A 20,131-nucleotide genomic window follows, 5' to 3' on the forward strand; every position below is an offset into this window, starting at 1 on the left:
CCAAATTTTGAATTTTTGACATTCTGACAGGTGAGAGGTAATATCCTATCTAAAAGCATGAGATTGAGCATTTTATATGTTGAAGAAATATTTGCATTTTATTTTTCCATCAGATTTTTGGCCTTTTTTTTTTTTTGTCTTTTTGGTCCACTCCCGAGGCATATGGAGGTTCCCAGGCTAGGGGTCGAATCGGAGCTGTAGCTGCCAGCCTACATCAGAGCCAGAGCAACGCGGGATCCGAGCCGCATCTGCGACCTACACCACAGCTCACGGCAACGCCGGATCGTTAACCCACTGAGCAAGGGCAGGGATCGAACCCGCAACCTCATGGTTCCTAGTCGGATTTGTTAACCGCTGCGCCACGACGGGAACTCCAGATTTTTGGCCTTTTATCTAACTGAATCTAATTTAAAAGTGCTTCAGACATTAAGGCTATTAAACCTTTGTCCTTGATACACATTGCAAGTAGTTTTATTTTCATTTAATCATTTATCTTTTTACTTTGTTTATGGAGGGTTTTTTTCCTATGAGTTTTTTTCATACAAATGACGGAATTTTCACTATTAGACATTGCCAAATGCGTGTGCATGTAAGAGTGAAAAAAAAGTGGCATTCCCATGGTGGCTCAGCAGGTAAAGGACCCAATGTTGTCTCTGAGGTTGCAGGTTCGATTCCTGGCCTCACTCAGTGAGCTAAGGATCCAGTGTGGCCACAAGCTGAGGAATAGTTCATAGATATAGCTCGGATCTGATGTTGCTGTGGCTGTGGCAGCCTCAGCTGCAGCTCTGATTCAACCCCTAGCCTGGGAATTTCCATATGAAATAATAACTTCCCCATACAGACCTAATTCTTCCCTGCATTGGGCTCCTAATTTTGCACCCTCTCCTCTACCACAGCTCTTTCCTGCTGTCACTCCTTCAGCTGCAAAGCAGATGCTTTGAAAGTATAAGCTATGAAACTGAATTTGGTTACCATGGTGTTCAGCTCGGGGCTGAGACAGGCATCTTAGTGACACGTGTCTGTTGAGTGAAGGAAGGCATTTTGACAGCATAGGGACATGTAATCATCCTTTAAAAATGTATGTCTTCGCACTGATGGAGAAAAGAGAGAAACATTCCAAACGAAGGCATCACGGCTACAAATGAGGAAAACCACGAGATTTACATGACACCTTCGTGACACCCGATACAACCCTTTTCTGGAAGTGAAGAGTCTATCTTTAGAATGAGACTTGTTTACCGGTAGCCATGGACACTGATGCCTCTACTAACATAGAAATAAGATAGGAAGGACATAACCACCCCCCCAATGGTGACGCTGGGTCTCCTTCAGCTCTAGGCTGCCCAGTGTTGCCCTTGCTGCTAGAAATAAACATCATTACCTGTTGAAAGCCAATCAGCCAATAGGATCTACTGAACATCTACTGTCTTTGCTTGAATTCCACCCAAAGCAGAACCTGAGACAGAGGCGCGGTGGCTGTAAGATCTGGGAAGCACAAGTGAGGAAAAGGGAAGATAAGGCAGGAGAGAAAGGGAAGCCCAAATGTTGGTGTTAATGATGGGGTTACCGCTGTGGGCTGTTGGGGAAGGAACCCGAGGACATGCCTGAGGCTGGAGGCAGCTGGCACCACGCTCTTCTGCCTGCCTAGAAGATCCCGCAGAATCCACTGAGCACGCGCATTAACAGTGAGTGAAATGAAACACAAGGCACACTTAGACAATCCATAGATTTCTCATGTGCTTAGTCTTAGGGCAGCCGAGTCGAAGGGGACAGAGACTGGAGCCCTGAGATCGCAAGCAGGTTTATCGACCAACAGAGTGCCCGGGAGCACTGAGCAGAGAGAACTCAGGCTCCCCACCGGTAGGGCAAGGGCATTTTTTACAGGCAGGGGTCTGCGTGTTGGGTCATCTGTGTGTTGGGTCACGTAGTCTTAAGGGGGAAGGGAGCTTGGGAAACAGAGAGGGAGGATTTGGGTCCTCTTGCAAAACTGCAACAGTCCCTTTGATTCTGCTTCTGTTGAGGTGGACAGGTCCTTAGGTTATCTTTGTGCTGGGGCCCCCATCCCTGCTGGGGTCTGCTTCCCGCTGGCTTGGTCAGCTGAAACCCCATCTGGAGCCTGGGTGGACTTTTGATGATACGGCCTGGGTGCTGCAGAGCTGACCTGGACACGGGGAGAGATCCAGCTTCCACGGAGGGTCAGGGGACGTCTCAGCAGGGCCCCCGAAAGGGGGCGTGGCCTCGGACACAAAGTCCAGCTCTGGCAACCCCTCGGCGCTTTCAGCAGATCTGCCTCATTCACTGACACCCCCTGCCGGGCAGTGCAGGCGGCTCCTCTAGAAGGCAGACTCAACCCTCTGCTGGAGTCCTCACCATCAGAATAAAGCAGAACAACTGTGTATGAGGACAAAGGAGTCATTGCGTGTGCCTCGAAGTAGAACCTGCAGAGACTGGGCTGAACTCTCTATTGGCTCCTTTCATAGGTGAAAAAATAAAATAAAATGAAATAAAATAAAATAAAATGAAATACATGCCCCGAAAGCTGGGGTTTTAAAAGATCATGCATTGTGTTCGATCTCTCCAAACCTTTTCTCCTCTTACTCTATTTCTGTCTCTTTAAAAATTTTTTATTTAATGATTGCTATTTTTTCCGGTAGAGCCGGTTTACAGTGCTCTGTCCATTTTCTACTGTACAGCAAGGTGACCCAGTCACACACACACAGATACATTCTTTTTCTCACATGACCATGCTCCGTCGTAAGTGACTAGATGTAGCTCAGTGCTATTCATCAGAGTCTTATCGCTTATCCAGTCCAAATGCAAGCGTTTACGTCTATTAACCCCAGAGTCCCAGTCCATCCCACTCCCTCCCCCTTGGCGACTGCAAGTCTCTTCCCCAAGTCCATGAGTTTCTTTCTGCGGAAAGGTTTATCTGTGCTGTATACTAGATCCCAGACATAGGTGGTATCATGTGGTATTTGTCTTTCTCTTTCTGACTTATGTCACTTAGTTTGAGAGCCTCTAGTTCCATCCATGTTGCTGCAAATGGCATGATTTTATGACTCTATTCATGGATGTTTTATCGCTTCAGGTTAACTCTTCCCCCCCCCCCCACCCAAGGACTAGAAAGTGATGTGTTAACTTGCCTACTTTCCAGACAAAACTAGACAGGGATCCATGTCCTTTAGCATTTAGTGGAAGTTGACTAATCTATGCTGTTTGGCAGGGGTAGGCAAAATGCAATTACTCAGGACCCAAATGTAAAATCTTTAAAAAAGAAAGAGCAACAATCACATTCCATTTTCAGTGCAGGGGAGCTGTTTATTTTGGTACATGGAAATACCAATATATAAGAAAAAGTTGTGCAGATAATACCCAGGAAGACTTCGTGGGCTGCTGTGCCAGGGCGAGAAAACCTGTGGCCCCACCAGTGATGGAGCCAGATTCCTGAAGCAGGAAGGATGGATTCCTGAAGACAAGGGGAGGAGTGTGGGGGGAGTTTAATTTCTGAGGAGGTTCTGAATGAGTTCACTGAGAAGGGAGGGCGTTTGGACGGAAGTAAGAACGTGTGCTCAGTGGGGCTGGGGTCTGCTCTGGAGACCCAGGAGATCAGTTCTCGCGAGCACGCTGCATTTAAAAAGGAGAATCAGCATCTTTGGGGAGGGAGGAGATGAGGAAGCAGCGTGTCCAAAGGAGAGATTCAGCAGCAGGAGGAGGCACAGCACGTGGGGCGGGGGCAGGTGGAGATGACACAGGTGGGGCGGTAGCAAGTGGTGTGGCAGGAGACCCGGCCACAGACGGGGCGCAGGCAGCAGCAGGGGTGGCAGCAGCTGGAGCCACAGGGGCTGGAGCCACAGCAGGAGGGCTGGCAGCACGGGGGCCTGCAGCAGCTGGAGATGCAGCAGCGGGGCTGAGAGCAGGTGGGCTGGCAGCACACAGACTGGCAGCACTGGGGCCTGCAGCAGGTGGACACGCAGCAGCTGGGGCGGCAGCAGGTGGTCCTGCAGCAGGTGGGCTGGCAGCAGCTGGGGCTGCAGCATGTCTCCTGGCAGAGGTCTTGGCCACAGCCCTGGTCAGAGCAGACGGAGCCACAACACGAGCTGACCATGGTGTCCGAGGGTGGAGGTTGTGGGTGGGTTTCCAGGAGCGTGAGCTTCTTGAGTTTGGGTGTCTTGTTGCCACGTGGCCCCTTTTATACTCAGCTGAGGGACTTCTGTGTTTACGGAGACACTATTTTCTTCTTGTTGTTTACATGTATCAATCTCTATACCCTCTTTGAATATCCCGCAGGAAAACCACCTTCCCTGTTGACTGTGTGACTTCAATCTCTCTGAGCCTTAATTACCTCATGTCTGAAGAATTAAGAAAATTGTATCTGCCTCACAGAGTCCTTGCCCAATGTAAACAAGATAACAATTATAGAAGACTTGGAAAATTCCTAACAGACAGCAGGCACTCCAAAATAGTAGCTATTAGTCCTGTATTCCTTTAGAGGCTTGTGAATTTAAATACATAATTGTTATTTTGTTTACTAATCACTCAACCCTCTAAATTTTTACCAGACTTTTGTATGTGTGTCTTATTTGCTTTACTTAAGTGCCTCTGGGACAGAAATTTAACCTTAACCCCTTAATCTCTCGTTTATATCAAGGGAAAAAAAACTCAACTCTATCTTGCAGAGATAATGCCTCAGAGTATAAGAATATATTTCCATAACACTTCAATTGTAGATATCATTGGGTATGCTGACCTACCAAAACATAGATAAAATATACTCACTTACCGTATGTTATCTTTGAAGAACACGTCCACAATAATTTAATAATTTTAAGAAGGACTCATCCATCAGGCACATGTGTTTTTTACTACTTAAAAGTGGTGAATCACTGCACTAGAACACTTTCAGTCTGAATAGATTCAAGAAGGAGAAAAGAGGAATTCCTGTCGTGGCTCAGTGGTTAACGAATCCAACTAGGAACCGTGAGGTTGCGGGTTCAATCCCTGGCCTGGCTCAGTGGGTTAAGGATCCGGCGTTGCCGTGAGCTGTGGTGGAGGTTGCAGACGTGGATCGGATCCCGCGTTGCTGTGGCTCTGGCGTCGAAGGCCAGTGGCTACGGCTCCGATTCGACCCCTAGCCCGGGAAGCGGCCTAAGAAATGGCAAAAAAGACAAAAAAAGAAAAAGAAAGAAAGAAGAAGGAAAACAGATAGGAAGTTTGTCGGGATCTTTGCACTTCACTGACTCTCCAGGCAATACAGAGAAATTGGAGCGTTCTTGGCTATAACAAATGATTCCTTCCCTCCAACCCAGTTCTGGCTCCAAGATGGGCCTTCTATGCATTTTCCTATCAGCAGTTCATGTGACTTAACTCCTTTGACAGCAGAGAAGACTTAGTACTCTTAAAATCCACTCTCGGAGAGTTCCCGTTGTGGCTCAGTCGTAACAAACCTGACTAGCATCCTTGAGGGCGCAGGTTTGATCCCTGGCCTTCCTCAGTGGGTTAAAGATCTGGCGTTGCCATGAGCTGTGGGGTAGCTCAGGATCTGGCATTGCTAATAGCCAGCAGCTACTGCTCTGGTTCGACCTCTTGGCTGGGAACTTCTATAAGCTGCAGGTGCAGCCCTAAAGAGTCAAAATAAATAAAATCAAATAAAAGTAAAATCCTGGAGTTAAGTACATGAATAAGTTAATACCTGTGAAATCCAGTGAAACAATGTCCTGTAATGGGTCTTCTTTAGAAGACACATCAGATAAGGAAGAAAAAGGAGAGTTAATTCACATAATAAACAGGAAAAGGAAATCTGCCTTATCTATATTTAGGACTATTTACCAGATACACACAATTATCTAATTTACTGAAATGAATTAGTCTTCTATTAAGATGAAAAACAACAAAAAGAAGGGTCCGGCACCTGGTCAAAGGAGCCCTCAGTAGGGTATAAAAGGGACAGAGGACAAGGGGAGATCACACTCAAGAAGCTCACTCTCCTGGAAACCCACCCACAACCTCCACCCTCGGACACCATGGTCAGCTCGTGTTGTGGCTCCGTCTGCTCTGACCAGGGCTGTGGCCAAGACCTCTGCCAGGAGACCTGCTGCAGCCCCAGCTGCTGCCAGCCCACCTGCTGCAGGACCACCTGCTGCCGCCCCAGCTGCTGCATGTCCACCTGCTGCAGGCCCCAGTGCTGCCAGTCTGTGTGCTGCCAGCCCACCTGCTCTCAGCCCCGCTGCTGCATCTCCAGCTGCTGCAGGCCCCAATGCTGCCAGTCTGTGTGCTGCCAGCCCACCTGCTCTCAGCCCCGCTGCTGCATCTCTAGCTGCTGCAGGCCCCAATGCTGCCAGTCCTCGTGCTGCCAGCCCACCTGCTCTCAGCCCCGCTGCTGCATCTCCAGCTGCTGCAGGCCCCCGTGCTGCCAGTCCTCATGCTGTGGCTCCAGCCCCTGTGGCTCCAGCTGCTGCCACCCCTGCTGCTGCCTGCGCCCCGTCTGTGGCCGGGTCTCCTGCCACACCACTTGCTACCGCCCCACCTGTGTCATCTCCACCTGCCCCCGCCCCACGTGCTGTGCCTCCTCCTGCTGCTGAATCTCTCCTTTGGACACGCTGCTTCCTCATCTCCTCCCTCCCCAAAGATGCTGATTCTCCTTTTTAAATGCAGCGTGCTCGCGAGAACTGATCTCCTGGGTCTCCAGAGCAGACCCCAGCCCCACTGAGCACACGTTCTTACTTCCGTCCAAACGCCCTCCCTTCTCAGTGAACTCATTCAGAACCTCCTCAGAAATTAAACTCCCCCCACACTCCTCCCCTTGTCTTCAGGAATCCATCCTTCCTGCTTCAGGAATCTGGCTCCATCACTGGTGGGGCCACAGGTTTTCTCGCCCTGGCACAGCAGCCCACGAAGTCTTCCTGGGTATTATCTGCACAACTTTTTCTTATATATTGGTATTTCCATGTACCAAAATAAACAGCTCCCCTGCACTGAAAATGGAATGTGATTGTTGCTCTTTCTTTTTTAAAGATTTTACATTTGGGTCCTGAGTAATTGCATTTTGCCTACCCCTGCCAAACAGCATAGATTAGTCAACTTCCACTAAATGCTAAAGGACATGGATCCCTGTCTAGTTTTGTCTGGAAAGTAGGCAAGTTAACACATCACTTTCTAGTCCTTGGGTGGGGGGGGGGGGAAGAGTTAACCTGAAGCGATAAAACATCCATGAATAGAGTCATAAAATCATGCCATTTGCAGCAACATGGATGGAACTAGAGGCTCTCAAACTAAGTGACATAAGTCAGAAAGAGAAAGACAAATACCACATGATACCACCTATGTCTGGGATCTAGTATACAGCACAGATAAACCTTTCCGCAGAAAGAAACTCATGGACTTGGGGAAGAGACTTGCAGTCGCCAAGGGGGAGGGAGTGGGATGGACTGGGACTCTGGGGTTAATAGACGTAAACGCTTGCATTTGGACTGGATAAGCGATAAGACTCTGATGAATAGCACTGAGCTACATCTAGTCACTTACGACGGAGCATGGTCATGTGAGAAAAGAATGTATCTGTGTGTGTGTGACTGGGTCACCTTGCTGTACAGTAGAAAATGGACAGAGCACTGTAAACCGGCTCTACCGGAAAAAATAGCAATCATTAAATAAAAAATTTTTAAAGAGACAGAAATAGAGTAAGAGGAGAAAAGGTTTGGAGAGATCGAACACAATGCATGATCTTTTAAAACCCCAGCTTTCGGGGCATGTATTTCATTTTATTTTATTTTATTTCATTTTATTTTATTTTTTCACCTATGAAAGGAGCCAATAGAGAGTTCAGCCCAGTCTCTGCAGGTTCTACTTCGAGGCACACGCAATGACTCCTTTGTCCTCATACACAGTTGTTCTGCTTTATTCTGATGGTGAGGACTCCAGCAGAGGGTTGAGTCTGCCTTCTAGAGGGGCCGCCTGCACTGCCGGGCAGGGGGTGTCAGTGAATGAGGCAGATCTGCTGAAAGCGCCGAGGGGTTGCCAGAGCTGGACTTTGTGTCCGAGGCCACGCCCCCTTTCGGGGGCCCTGCTGAGACGTCCCCTGACCCTCCGTGGAAGCTGGATCTCTCCCCGTGTCCAGGTCAGCTCTGCAGCACCCAGGCCGTATCATCAAAAGTCCACCCAGGCTCCAGATGGGGTTTCAGCTGACCAAGCCAGCGGGAAGCAGACCCCAGCAGGGATGGGGGCCCCAGCACAAAGATAACCTAAGGACCTGTCCACCTCAACAGAAGCAGAATCAAAGGGACTGTTGCAGTTTTGCAAGAGGACCCAAATCCCCCTCTCTGTTTCCCAAGCTCCCTTCCCCCTTAAGACTACGTGACCCAACACACAGATGACCCAACACGCAGACCCCTGCCTGTAAAAAATGCCCTTGCCCTACCGGCGGGGAGCCTGAGTTCTCTCTGCTCAGTGCTCCCGGGCACTCTGTTGGTCGATAAACCTGCTTGCGATCTCAGGGCTCCAGTCTCTGTCCCCTTCGACTCGGCTGCCCTAAGACTAAGCACATGAGAAATCTATGGATTGTCTAAGTGTGCCTTGTGTTTCATTTCACTCACTGTTAATGCGCGTGCTCAGTGGATTCTGCGGGATCTTCTAGGCAGGCAGAAGAGCGTGGTGCCAGCTGCCTCCAGCCTCAGGCATGTCCTCAGGTTCCTTCCCCAACAGCCCACAGCGGTAACCCCATCATTAACACCAACATTTGGGCTTCCCTTTCTCTCCTGCCTTATCTTCCCTTTTCCTCACTTGTGCTTCCCGGATCTTACAGCCACCGCGCCTCTGTCTCAGGTTCTGCTTTGGGTGGAATTCAAGCAAAGACAGTAGATGTTCAGCAGATCCTATTGGCTGATTGGCTTTCAACAGGTAATGATGTTTATTTCTAGCAGCAAGGGCAACACTGGGCAGCCTAGAGCTGAAGGAGACCCAGCGTCACCATTGGGGGGGGGCGGTTATGTCCTTCCTATCTTATTTCTATGTTAGTAGAGGCATCGGTGTCCATGGCTACCGGTAAACAAGTCTCATTCTAAAGATAGACTCTTCACTTCCAGAAAAGGGTTTTATCGGGTGTCACGAAGGTGTCATGTAAATCTCGTGGTTTTCCTCACTTGTAGCCGTGATGCCTTCGTTTGGAATGTTTCTCTCTTTTCTCCATCAGTGCGAAGACATACATTTTTAAAGGATGATTACATGTCCCTATGCTGTCATAATGCCTTCCTTCACTCAACAGACACGTGTCACTAAGATGCCTGTCTCAGCCCCGAGCTGAACACCATGGTAACCAAATTCAGTTTCATAGCTTATACTTTCAAAGCATCTGCTTTGCAGCTGAAGGAGTGACAGCAGGAAAGAGCTGTGGTAGAGGAGAGGGTGCAAAATTAGGAGCCCAATGCAGGGAAGAATTAGGTCTGTATGGGGAAGTTATTATTGAGGGGGGAGCGTGGGGGGGAATTTGGGGTTTTGACAGAGGAATAGGAGTTTGCAGAGATGAGAAGAAAGGAGAAACAGTCCGGGAAGATGAAGCAACTTCAGCAAAGGCTTGCAGATTTTACTCTTTACCTTTCCTCAGGTGTCCTAAGACTAAGACACGCTTACTGTCTGTTTAATTCTGCACAGCTTTTTTTTTTCCTCTTAAGTTCTCTGTGCTTCTTTTGCCCACTGCTTAAAGGAGTAGCATAAATACACACTACTTTATATGTCACCTTCAAGATTAAAAAGAAATATAAGATATTCACTCTGTATGCCCAGTACAGAGTGAATAATTTACAACCGATAAGTGTTTTTATTTCCTCACCTTTTCCTGAAGGTGTATAGAACTTACCCACACACTCTATATTTTCATTTCAGTTTTTTTTTTTTTTTTTTGCTGTTTTAGGGCCGTACCTGAGGCATCTGGAGGTTCCCAGGCTAGGGATTGACTTGGAGCTGCAGCTGCTGGCCTCCGCCACAGCCACAGCCACAGCCACAGCCACAGCCACAGCCACAGCCACACGGGATCCGAGCGTCATCTGCGACCTCCACTTCAGCTCTTGGCAACGCCAGATCCTTAACCCCCTGAGTGAGGCCAGGGATCAAACCTGCGTCCTTCTGGATCCCAGGCAGATTTGTTTGCTCTGCGCCCTGACGAGAACTCCTGATTTTAGTTCTTGCATCCAAATAATTGTCATTCTTTTCACTGTTGCCAAACTCTTTCCTCTGCATGTGTCTTATTCAAATATCTACAGGAAAAAGATGACGGTTTGTCTCTTAGGTTCTCTTGATACCCACAAAATGCCTTGGGTACATATTATTGAAGGCGTAATCACTCTAAATATGGTTCACATATAATGAGTGCTTCTGTAATAAATATCCCTTGTATACGGTTGATGACTTAAAGAGAAAGCAAAACTTCCCACTCGACATGCCTGTCCTGGAAGACATAGAGCAAAAATGTGTTTTTCACTATTTAAAAGTAGTGAGTCAGAGCGAACAGACCGGTGGTTGCCAGGAGGCTGGGGGTGGGGGGGAAGGAGTGCAACAGCCTGGGAGTTTGGGGTTAATGGACACCAACTATTACATTTAAAATAGCTGAGCCGTGAGGTCCTGCTGTATTATATCCAATCTCTTGGGATAGAACTCGACGGAAGATAGTATGAGAAAAAGAATGTGTGTACGTGCATGACTGGGTCACTAAGTGGCACAGCAGAAATAGGCACAACACGGTAAATCCACTACACTTGGATAACAAATAAAAATAAATATTTCTGACTTGGTCAAAGGACAACACAACACAGTACAATAATAGTAACATAAATAAATGCCGTGAGTCATCAATCACTAAGCGCCTCAGCCTGAGGCAGTGGAATAAGATCAGACATGGAGTTTGGACCTTCCCTGGGGTCCAGCCTTCTCCCCGACCGAGCAAGATGCCCCACAGGCCCAGTCATGCTCGTGGCAGGTGGGACACTCTCCCCCCAAGTGTGTCTTTCTTTCTAATTCTTCTCCAGCCTCTCGCACGTTCCCCTCATCTCTGACAATAAAAGATATGCGAGCAGCCTCAGAACTAGTCTCCACGATATTCAGGGGGCAGTGGGCAGAGGGACCATGACAGTCCCAAATACAATGTCAGAGTCGTGTGACAAGTGCTTTTCCCACCAGGGACAAAGGTGACACCACCAAGGAAGAAATGTGACGAGGCTTTCCATGGGAAACCCAGGCGCACCGGGGAAAGGAAATGGTTATTGTCTCCATCTTGGAGTACTTAACCAGAAGCACACCACTGTGTGATTAAGTGATTAGTTTTTCTAGTAGGATAAATAATAACAAGGAAATGATGACATAATCCGAGCAGCCCTTCAGCAGGGTATAAAGGGGGCTATGGGCCAGGGAGCCTCCCAGACTCAAGAAGCTCACTGCCCTGGAAACCCACCCACAACCTCCACCCTCGGACACCATGGTCAGCTCGTGTTGTGGCTCCGTCTGCTCTGACCAGGGCTGTGGCCAAGACCTCTGCCAGGAGACCTGCTGCAGCCCCAGCTGCTGCCAGCCCACCTGCTGCAGGACCACCTGCTGCCGCCCCAGCTGCTGCATGTCCACCTGCTGCAGGCCCCAGTGCTGCCAGTCTGTGTGCTGCCAGCCCACCTGCTCTCAGCCCCGCTGCTGCATCTCTAGCTGCTGCAGGCCCCAATGCTGCCAGTCTGTGTGCTGCCAGCCCACCTGCTCTCAGCCCCGCTGCTGCATCTCTAGCTGCTGCAGGCCCCAATGCTGCCAGTCTGTGTGCTGCCAGCCCACCTGCTCTCAGCCCCGCTGCTGCATCTCCAGCTGCTGCAGGCCCCCGTGCTGCCAGTCCTCATGCTGCCAGCCCTCCTGCTGCCACCCCAGCTGCTGCATCTCCAGCGGCTGCAGGCCCCCGTGCTGCCAGCCCTCCTGCTGTGGCTCCAGCCCCTGTGGCTCCAGCTGCTGCCACCCCTGCTGCTGCCTGCGCCCCGTCTGTGGCCGGGTCTCCTGCCACACCACTTGCTACCGCCCCACCTGTGTCATCTCCACCTGCCCCCGCCCCACGTGCTGTGCTTCCTCCTGCTGCTGATGCCCTGTGACCCCTGTCTCTGTTTATTTCTGTCCCCAAGGGTGTAGACCCTCCTTTTGTGCCGACCTTTAGGACACCTGGAGTCTGATTGACTCATTCAATTATTTGGGCCCCATGAGTATAAGGAGTCCACCACGGTCCCACTGACCCTGTCAGCACAATCTGGTTCATGTTAAACTCTACTTTGCCATCTCTTCCTTTCAGTATCGGCACCAAGTAGGAATTAACTGGCAATCCAACAGGTAAGAAATAATCCCCACCCTCTATATCTCTCCTTTCTCCTCATCACTCTGGGGGGCTAGATTGTCCTGCCAACAAGTTGACTAAATCATCAGCAGCCCGCCCCTGGGTGGCACTGACTCGTCCGTCATCCTCAGACCCAGGCTCCACTTATACCGTGTATTTCCTCCTAGAGGGACTTTCTTATGTTTTGTTGCTTCTCTGCTTTCTAATAAACTTTTCTGCATATAAGAATTCATTGGCATTGTTTCCTATTATTTTCACGATCGTGATTTGCACTTAACCACGTGACTTGCTTTGGCCAATGGGATGTCAGAGGACATGACTCCAGCAAAGACTTGAAATGGGTTTGCCTGACTGGGATTGCTCCCCTGTTTGTCTTTTTTTTTTTTTAAGAGTATAGTTGATTTACAGGGTTGTGCCAATTTCTGCTGTACCTCATAGTGAAACAGTCATGCATATGTGTACATATTTATATATATATATACACACATTTATATATATATGAACATATATGTATACACACACATTGTTTTTCTTATCTTAGCTCCCATCATGTTCTACCCCAAGACATTAGACAAGGTTCCCTGTGCTGTAGGGTAAGTCCTCATCAGTAATCCATTCTAAACGGAATAGTCTGCATCTACCAACCCCAAACGCCCCGTCCATCCCACTTCCTCCCCCTCCTCCCCCTTGGCAACCACAAGTCTGTTCTGCATGTCTGTGAGTCTCTTTCTGTTTTGTAGATAGGATCACGGGTGCCCTTTTTAGAATCCACATATATGATATAATATGGTATTTGTCTTTCTCTTTCTGAAAGACATACTTTCTCTCACTTAGTATGAAAACCTCTAGTTGCATCCCTGTTGCTGCAAATGCCATTGTTTTTGTCCTTTTTATGGCTGAGTAGTATTCCATCGTATATAGGTACCACGTCTTCTTAATCCATTCATCGGTCGATGAACATTTAGGTTGTTCCTGGGCATATATCCAGACACAGTTTCCATTCAAAAAGATAGCTGCACCCCTATGTTCATTGCAGCGCTAGTCACAGTAGCCAAGATGTGGAAAGATTCCCCCCTGTTCTTGAGCTGTCAAAAGTAGAGGTGCCAGCTAAAATACAGATGTCTTGTTAAACTGGAATTTCAGATAAACAGTACATAGTTTTTATGTCACTACCCCCAAGCATACTTAGATATACTTACACTATAAAATCATTTGTTGTTTATTTGCAATTCAAATTTAACTGAGGGATGTGTGTTTTGTTTGCTAAATCATCTGGCAACTCTAATTCCGAAGAAAGTCCAAAAACTAACCCGCAGCCAGAAGCCAAGGCCAGCTTTCAACAGACAAACCCAATTGGCCCGTAGACAACTGACCAAGAAGTAAAATGCTTGTTGTTGTATGTTATGAGAGTTTGTGGTTACTTTTCACGCAGCCATAGCTGACTAATTCGACCACAGCTGCAATGAGAAACTAGCAAATACACCCGTTGCTATGAAAAGATTAAAAGATAGTCTTCTATAAAGAAAATAAAAATTGGGGAGCTCCCAAGTGTTTGTTTAGGGGTTGAGTTTATTTCATCAAACTTTCTAGAGGATCTAAATAAGAATCTATAGGTTGGTAGATAAAATTAAGCTCTTATGGATAATAAAAAGGGCATTTATTCCCCTTACATTGAAGGAAAATCCCACTGGATTTTATAAGCATATTTTTTACAATACAGGCTTAGGGGTCAGGCATGCTTGGGTTGATCCAAACTCCTGTTATTCAAGAGGTGTGTAAGTTTGGGCAAGTCACTCTCTAATTTTCAATTCTTCATCTACAAAGTAGAAATAATAATACCCAACTCAGGTGACTGTTATGATGATTAATAAGATCGGCAAAAAGGAATTCTCTGTGGCAGAGCGGGTTAAGAATCCAGCACGATCACCGCAGTGACTCCAGTCGCTGTCGTGGTGCATGTCCAAAAAATTTAATTCATAAATAAGATACGTAGCGATACCGATTACAGTCTCTGGAACATACTTAGTGCTTGATAAATATTAAAGTCCTTACATATTGAGAAGAAAAGCAGGAATTGATATCCAGCTCTGGCAAAGAAACAAACACACCATCCAGAGGGAACTGTTATAAACTGTCCTTAGAGGAAAATGGATCTAAGCTTCCAGGAAGAGCCTCGTTAAGAAAGCAAATCTGATTCCACGTAAAACTGTGATCCATTTAGTTGAAAGGATCGTGGGGCCAAAAATGTCCACAGATTCTTAATCATAAATAAAAGCTATTTGTAAACAAATCAGAAAATATTATCGTCACATCAAATAAAAAGCTGACGTTGCCTAGAACATTGTATGGAATTCTAGCCACATTCTCTCAGAGAACTATTTCACTTGTACAGTAAAAATTAACTAATAGCATAAAAGGAGCCAAGAGGGAATCTTGGCATAAGGACTATAGAGAATGAACTATATGAATTATTATATAGAATAATTCATATGCATGATCTCTTCCATAGCCCCGTTGAAGCTAAAACTAATACCCCCATGACAACCACAAAAAGCCTCTCTCTCCATTGAGGCTTGAGGAGGTAATGGTAGGACAAATGATGTTTGGTGTTTGGTTTGGGGGGGTTTTTTGACCCTTAACGCATCTTTATTCTTTTTTAATTTAATTTTTAATTTTGTATTGGAGTATGGTTTTACAACGATTTACAATGTTGTGTTAGTTTCAGGTGTATAGCAAAGCGATCGGTTATGCATGTACATATATCCATTCTTTCTCAGATTCTTTTCCCCATAGGTTATTACAGAATATTGATAGAGTTTCCTGCACTGTATGGTGGGTCCTTGTTGACTATCTGTTTTATTTTATTTTATTATTTTATTTTTATTTTAGTATAGTTGGTTTACAACATTGTGCCAACTTTGCCGTATAGCAAAATGACCCAGTCTTACATATATATATATATATATATATATATATATATATATATATATTCCTTTTCTTATATTATTTTCCATGATGGTCTATCCCAAGAGACTGGATACAGTTCCCTGTGCTGTACAGCAGGACCTCATTGCTTAAAAGGATGTTTTAAAAGTATTTTATTAGTGATTGGCAAGCTCTCGACCCTTCTTTTTTCATTCCGTAGTATGCGGTTGACTGGCCAGGATACTTTTTTTTAATTCAAAGGGAAAAGGCAAATCTACTTCATACGTAAGAAGTAAATTTATGGGAACTCATCATAAAGCATAAGGTGTAGGCTGAAGGTACAAGTGAAAAAACGATAGAGGAAACTATACAAGTGTATAACTCACAGTGCCATCAAGGGAAACCAAACTATACTTTAAGATTGGCACTTGGTTCCCGCTGTGGTGCAGCAGAAACGAGTTCGACTAGGAACAATGAGGTTGCAGGTTCGATCCCTGACCTTGCTCAGTGGGTTAAGGATCTGGTGTTGACGTGAGCTGTGGTGGAGGCTGCAGGTGTGGCTTGGTTCTGGCATGGCTGTGCCGTAGCCCGGCAGCTGTAGCTCTGATTAGATCCCTAGCTACGTATGGGAACCTCCATATGCCGTAGGTGCAGCCCTAAAAAGCAAAAAAAAAAAAAAAAAAAAGATTGACACTTGAGGAAAAAAGCAGCACCCCAACTCCAAGAGATCAACCTCAGTGGATGCTCCGTGCTGGTGCACGGGTCTGACCCAGCATGCAACCCCGGAGGCCCTTTTGGCTTATCTGTCACTGGGGTAAGACAGCTCCTAATTCCCTTCCAGGATCACTTTTAGTGATGCTACTTGAGATAGTCAGTTGTATCTTAATAAAACTGGGGAAGGAAAAATACTCTTGATGTTCTCCTGTCTGAAGACTGTCATCTCTGGAGCCTGAGAAGCATAAAATTCATAGCAGAGGCTGCTTACTGAGGAAGGCAGAGACCTGGCCCCATCAGGGGCCTATGGTGACCTCACCTGACCTTGCCTGTGAAATGAGGAGAGAGGTCTTTGTATTCTCTGCCATCTCTTCCCAGAATCTAGAGAGACAATGACTAATCCTAAATAAATTACACACGTAAAAGTCTTGATGCATTTTTTTTTCTTTTTTTGCTTTTAGGGCTGCACCTGCAGCGTATGGAAATTCCCAGGCTAGGGGTCGAATTGGAGCTACAGCTGCCGGCCTACGCCACAGCCACAGCCACACCAGATCCAAGCCATGTCTAGCTCTTGGCAACACTGGATCCTTAAGCCACTGAGCGAGGATACTAGTTGGTTCATTTCCGCTGAGCCACAGTGGGAACGCCGGCAATGGATCCTTGAGGGTTTTCCAAGCAAAGTAAAAGGTGAGGTTGTCTTGGCAGATGAGGAGGGCATTCTAGGTGGCAGAGACAATGACAACCACAGCAGGATACCACCGCCCCCCAGGCCCTCCCAGGGTGGGGGGGAGTAACTAAACTAGGTGGTAGCGATCCAGGGGGGCATGCGGTCCCTCCTGGTCGGGAAAACACAAGGCTGCCTGGCAGTGAGTCATGGAAGGAGACGCCTGGGAAGCAGGTGACCGCTGGGCTGCACTGCCTTGCTGCCGTGAACCTGCTACCTTCACGTGCTCAGCGGCTGTAAACACCAAGCCACTGTTTGGGTGGCAATTATGCGAGTCTTTGAAGTCCAGGAATAAAATGTGAACTTCAGGGCCAAAGGGTAGGGTGATTAGATAACCCTAATAACTTAGAAAACACATTCTTTTTTTATGAGTTAGGAATATTTCAAAGGAACACTCACTAGAATCTAGGTGTGGATTTGGTGTAAATAAACAATACAAGAAAATGGAAAATATCCCTGGTGTGTCTGCAGGGCTATTTTTGTGGCGCGAGTGTTACCAAAACCCCTATTATTAGTCAATGCTAAATCCTCTCTTAATTGATCAGAATATTCACAAGGAAATGACCTCGTGTGGTGAGGGTCGTGAGCACCGGCCAGGGATATAAAGGGCCCCGGGCAGGAGGACAGTCACACCTGAGAACCCTGCGCTCCTCTCACCAGCTCCACCCGCCTCAGCCCCAGGCACCACCATGACCGGCTCCTGCTGCGCCCAGCCCTGCTGCCAGCGCGACCCCTGCTGCTGCCGCCCCGTGTCCTGCCAGACCACCGTGTGCCGCCCCGTGACCTGCGCGCCCCGCTACACGCGCTCCATCTGCGAGCCCTGCCGCCGCCCTGTCTGCTGCGACCCGTGCAGCCTGCAGGAGGGCTGCTGCCGCCCCATCACCTGCTGCCCCTCGTCCTGCCAGGCCGTGGTCTGCCGCCCGTGCTGCTGGGCCACCCCGTGCTGCCGGCCGGTGTCGGTGCAGTCCCCGTGCTGCCGCCCGCCCTGCTGCCAGCCCGCCCCCTGCCGCACCGTCTGCAGGACCTTCCCCTCTTGCTAAGAAAACCCCCTCATTCCCCCAACCTCCTGCAAAATGCCCACAGAGCCACACCCTGGAGCCTAAGCATCTATTCTGCATTTTATTCAGGTTGGAAGAAAACTAGTCATTTTTACATCTTACCGTCCGGGTGCATAAACAGATGTCCACCACCAGTCTGAGTCAAATTCCCAGGTGTCTTCATCAGCAGAAGACATCAAGGATCATAAATCCATCTTTAAAAGTCCCAGGAGTGGGCGATGTTGCGAAGCCATCCTGGATTCCAGAGACCACGCGACCTCCCCCCCTTCATCTTCCATAATATGCTGCTCACTTGTTTTCAATAAACTGATTTTTCCTGTAACCCCCCTTGCTACCCGATTCATTCTTCAGTGCATGGCTGTTAGTGTTCACAGATGAGCAGATGATGAAAAAGAGAGAGATGGGGAGCACGAGGGAGCCGGGAGAGGGACAGAGGGGGGAGCTAAGCATCTTGGCATCAGGCTTGGGAGGTGGTACAGGACCAGGAGGGCTATTCTGGGATCATTCACATGGGTAGGAAATCTGAGCACATCAGGTCCTCTGTGGCCTGGCTTTTGCCCACACCTCCAGGGTCATGTCTCGACACCCCTACTGAGTTCTGCTTTAAGCCACACTGACCTTCTCTCAATAACGGGTATAAACCACAAGTTCCATGTCTGTGCTTTTGTCATGGTCTTCATTTATCTGGAATATCCTTTTGCCCACCCCTTCCCTCTACCCTCTTCACCTACTCAACCCTGAGTCGCTTCCAAGATTCAGCTTGATCCTCCCAATAGCCCTGTCCTAAGCCCTCCACCACACAAACACACAGGCACATACGCACATGAACATGCATGCAACACACGAGAGCAAACACACACACACACAAGCTAGGGTTAGGTGCCCCCTAACGTGTGCCAATAGCATCCTGTGCTTACTTCCCTCCCCCTCAGGCATTGCATTAAGATTATCTTCTCTGGCCACCTGTGAATTTATTTGCTCTGGTTCCCAGGTTTGAGCTCCATATTTAGAATACAGCTGGTACTAGATTTCTCTCTATTGAATCAAAATAAATTAGAAGAGAATTGGCTTTATGATAAGAATTCTAAAAGACAGATACTCACTTAAAGCAAAAACTTCAGCATCAGTATAACTTTTAGGTTTTCTGGCCCTTGGGTTTCTTTATCTGTAAAATGGGAAAATTAATACTTAGCCATGTAGATGGCTGGATAAATGAAATAGCTTTGTTTCTATAAACTGCCTGGCACATAGTAAGCACCCAGACTGTTACAAAACCAGTCTTGATCTGCTCACCCATGCACCGTAAAGCCCATCTGTTGACCCTGGGTGGTGGTGAAGGAGGTACAGAGTTTATTGCAAGGAATCCAATATGGCGCCATGCAAGGGGAATAGGAAGCTCATGCTCAAAAGATCTGAACTCCCCAATGGTTTTTAGGAAAGGGTTTTTTAGAGTCAAAGTGAGGGAGGGGTGCAGAGTCAATGATGAGCTCAGGCTCAATTCTTTGGTTGATGGTAAGGTAACAGGTGATATTCTGGGAATCTTCTGGTCGCACTGGTCTGTGGTCTGCGTGCTTGTGGTCAGCATGCAGGCACGCAGTTAATGTCTTCCACCTGGTGGGGTTTTAGCAGCGAAAAACAATCAGAGGGTATGGCTCAGAATATTATCTATAGCCCTTGAGGAGGAACTAGTTGTTGTTTTAGACTTGGTTTTATGGCTAAACAATTACTATTTTGTTTTGTTTGATTGTTTTCCTTTGTTTCTGCATTTTCACTTCTCTAATTTAATTCGTTCTTTGGAACTCAGAGGAGGCCGAGGAGCCTAAAACGTTTCTGCAAACAAGAAGCAGGCAGGGGACACAGGGGATTTGTCCCTGGGAAGACCCCGCAGGTCTTCCTCAGGTTGATGGCACCCCTTTTTGCACAGTGAACATCACGCTATGAAACAGCCTCAAAATGTGCGCTATTTATTACATATCATGTCATTCTGAGCGGGAAAAGATTCAGGGGGAGGTTTTTCTTCAGGTCATCTACATCCAGGGGCAGAAGAAACAAATTTCCTATTAAATATAATAAAAAAGGCAAAAAAAAATCCTCAGATCGGGGCTGTCACAGGATGCAAGGGCTCTGCAGAGGCTCTCACAAGTCCATAGAAAAGAGTCCTAGATGACAGAATTTATAAATAGGGGTTTCAGGACCAAAGAAGAACTGGGGATAGTTAACTTTTTTCCTTTAACCCTGAACCACCCCAAGGATTTAAATAACTCAAAGCTGTGAAAGACTCTAGAAGACTACTTGTTTAGTCTCTCGTGGCTTTCAGCAGATAAATATTTAAACACTTGGAAGAGACTTGTCTTTTAATTCCAAAAATAAATC

General features: G+C 47.3%; 3 protein-coding genes across 7 annotated transcripts in view; 2 read left to right on the top strand and 1 right to left on the bottom strand.

Annotated features, from left to right (window-relative positions):
- Positions 1-3,697: 3,697 nt before the first annotated feature.
- Positions 3,698-20,131, bottom strand: part of LOC125114664 (keratin-associated protein 4-11-like) — a 26,111-nt gene continuing 9,677 nt past the window's right edge. Inside the window, exons 3-4 of the mRNA XM_047758062.1 lie at positions 17,367-17,370; positions 3,698-3,998 (exon numbers count right to left, since the gene is read on the bottom strand). Of these exons, the coding sequence (XP_047614018.1) occupies positions 3,698-3,998; positions 17,367-17,370 (305 nt within the window). The remainder of the gene's footprint in view (positions 3,999-17,366; positions 17,371-20,131) is intronic.
- Positions 6,021-12,091, top strand: LOC125114666 (keratin-associated protein 4-11-like). Of its 5 annotated transcripts, none has more exons than XM_047758069.1 (2): positions 6,021-6,343; positions 11,542-12,091. In XM_047758069.1, exons 1-2 carry the CDS (start codon positions 6,021-6,023, stop codon positions 12,089-12,091), a joined length of 873 nt encoding a protein of 290 aa, XP_047614025.1. The 5 variants fall into 5 exon arrangements, with proteins under 5 accessions (XP_047614025.1, XP_047614028.1, XP_047614029.1 ...); XM_047758072.1 differs by lacking the exon at positions 11,542-12,091 and adding an exon at positions 6,449-6,578 and having other exon boundaries at positions 6,021-6,403; XM_047758073.1 differs by lacking the exon at positions 11,542-12,091 and adding an exon at positions 6,504-6,578 and having other exon boundaries at positions 6,021-6,398.
- LOC125114676 (keratin-associated protein 2-3-like) lies at positions 17,333-18,080 on the top strand. Its single transcript, XM_047758089.1, has one exon. It carries the CDS (start codon positions 17,390-17,392, stop codon positions 17,738-17,740), a length of 351 nt encoding a protein of 116 aa, XP_047614045.1. The 5' UTR covers positions 17,333-17,389; the 3' UTR covers positions 17,741-18,080.

The sequence above is a fragment of the Phacochoerus africanus genome, chromosome 14 (genome assembly GCF_016906955.1).
Source record: "Phacochoerus africanus isolate WHEZ1 chromosome 14, ROS_Pafr_v1, whole genome shotgun sequence".
Taxonomy (NCBI): domain Eukaryota; kingdom Metazoa; phylum Chordata; class Mammalia; order Artiodactyla; family Suidae; genus Phacochoerus; species Phacochoerus africanus.

Coding starts and splice junctions, on each gene's coding strand:
- LOC125114666 (XM_047758069.1), top strand. CDS start 6,021: ATGGTCAGCTCGTGTTGTGGCTCCGTCTGCTCTGACCAGGGCTGTGGC. Junction 6,344..11,541: donor CCCCAATGCTGCCAGTCCTC/GTGCTGCCAGCC, acceptor CTGCAGCCCCAG/CTGCTGCCAGCCCACCTGCT.
- LOC125114676 (XM_047758089.1), top strand. CDS start 17,390: ATGACCGGCTCCTGCTGCGCCCAGCCCTGCTGCCAGCGCGACCCCTGC.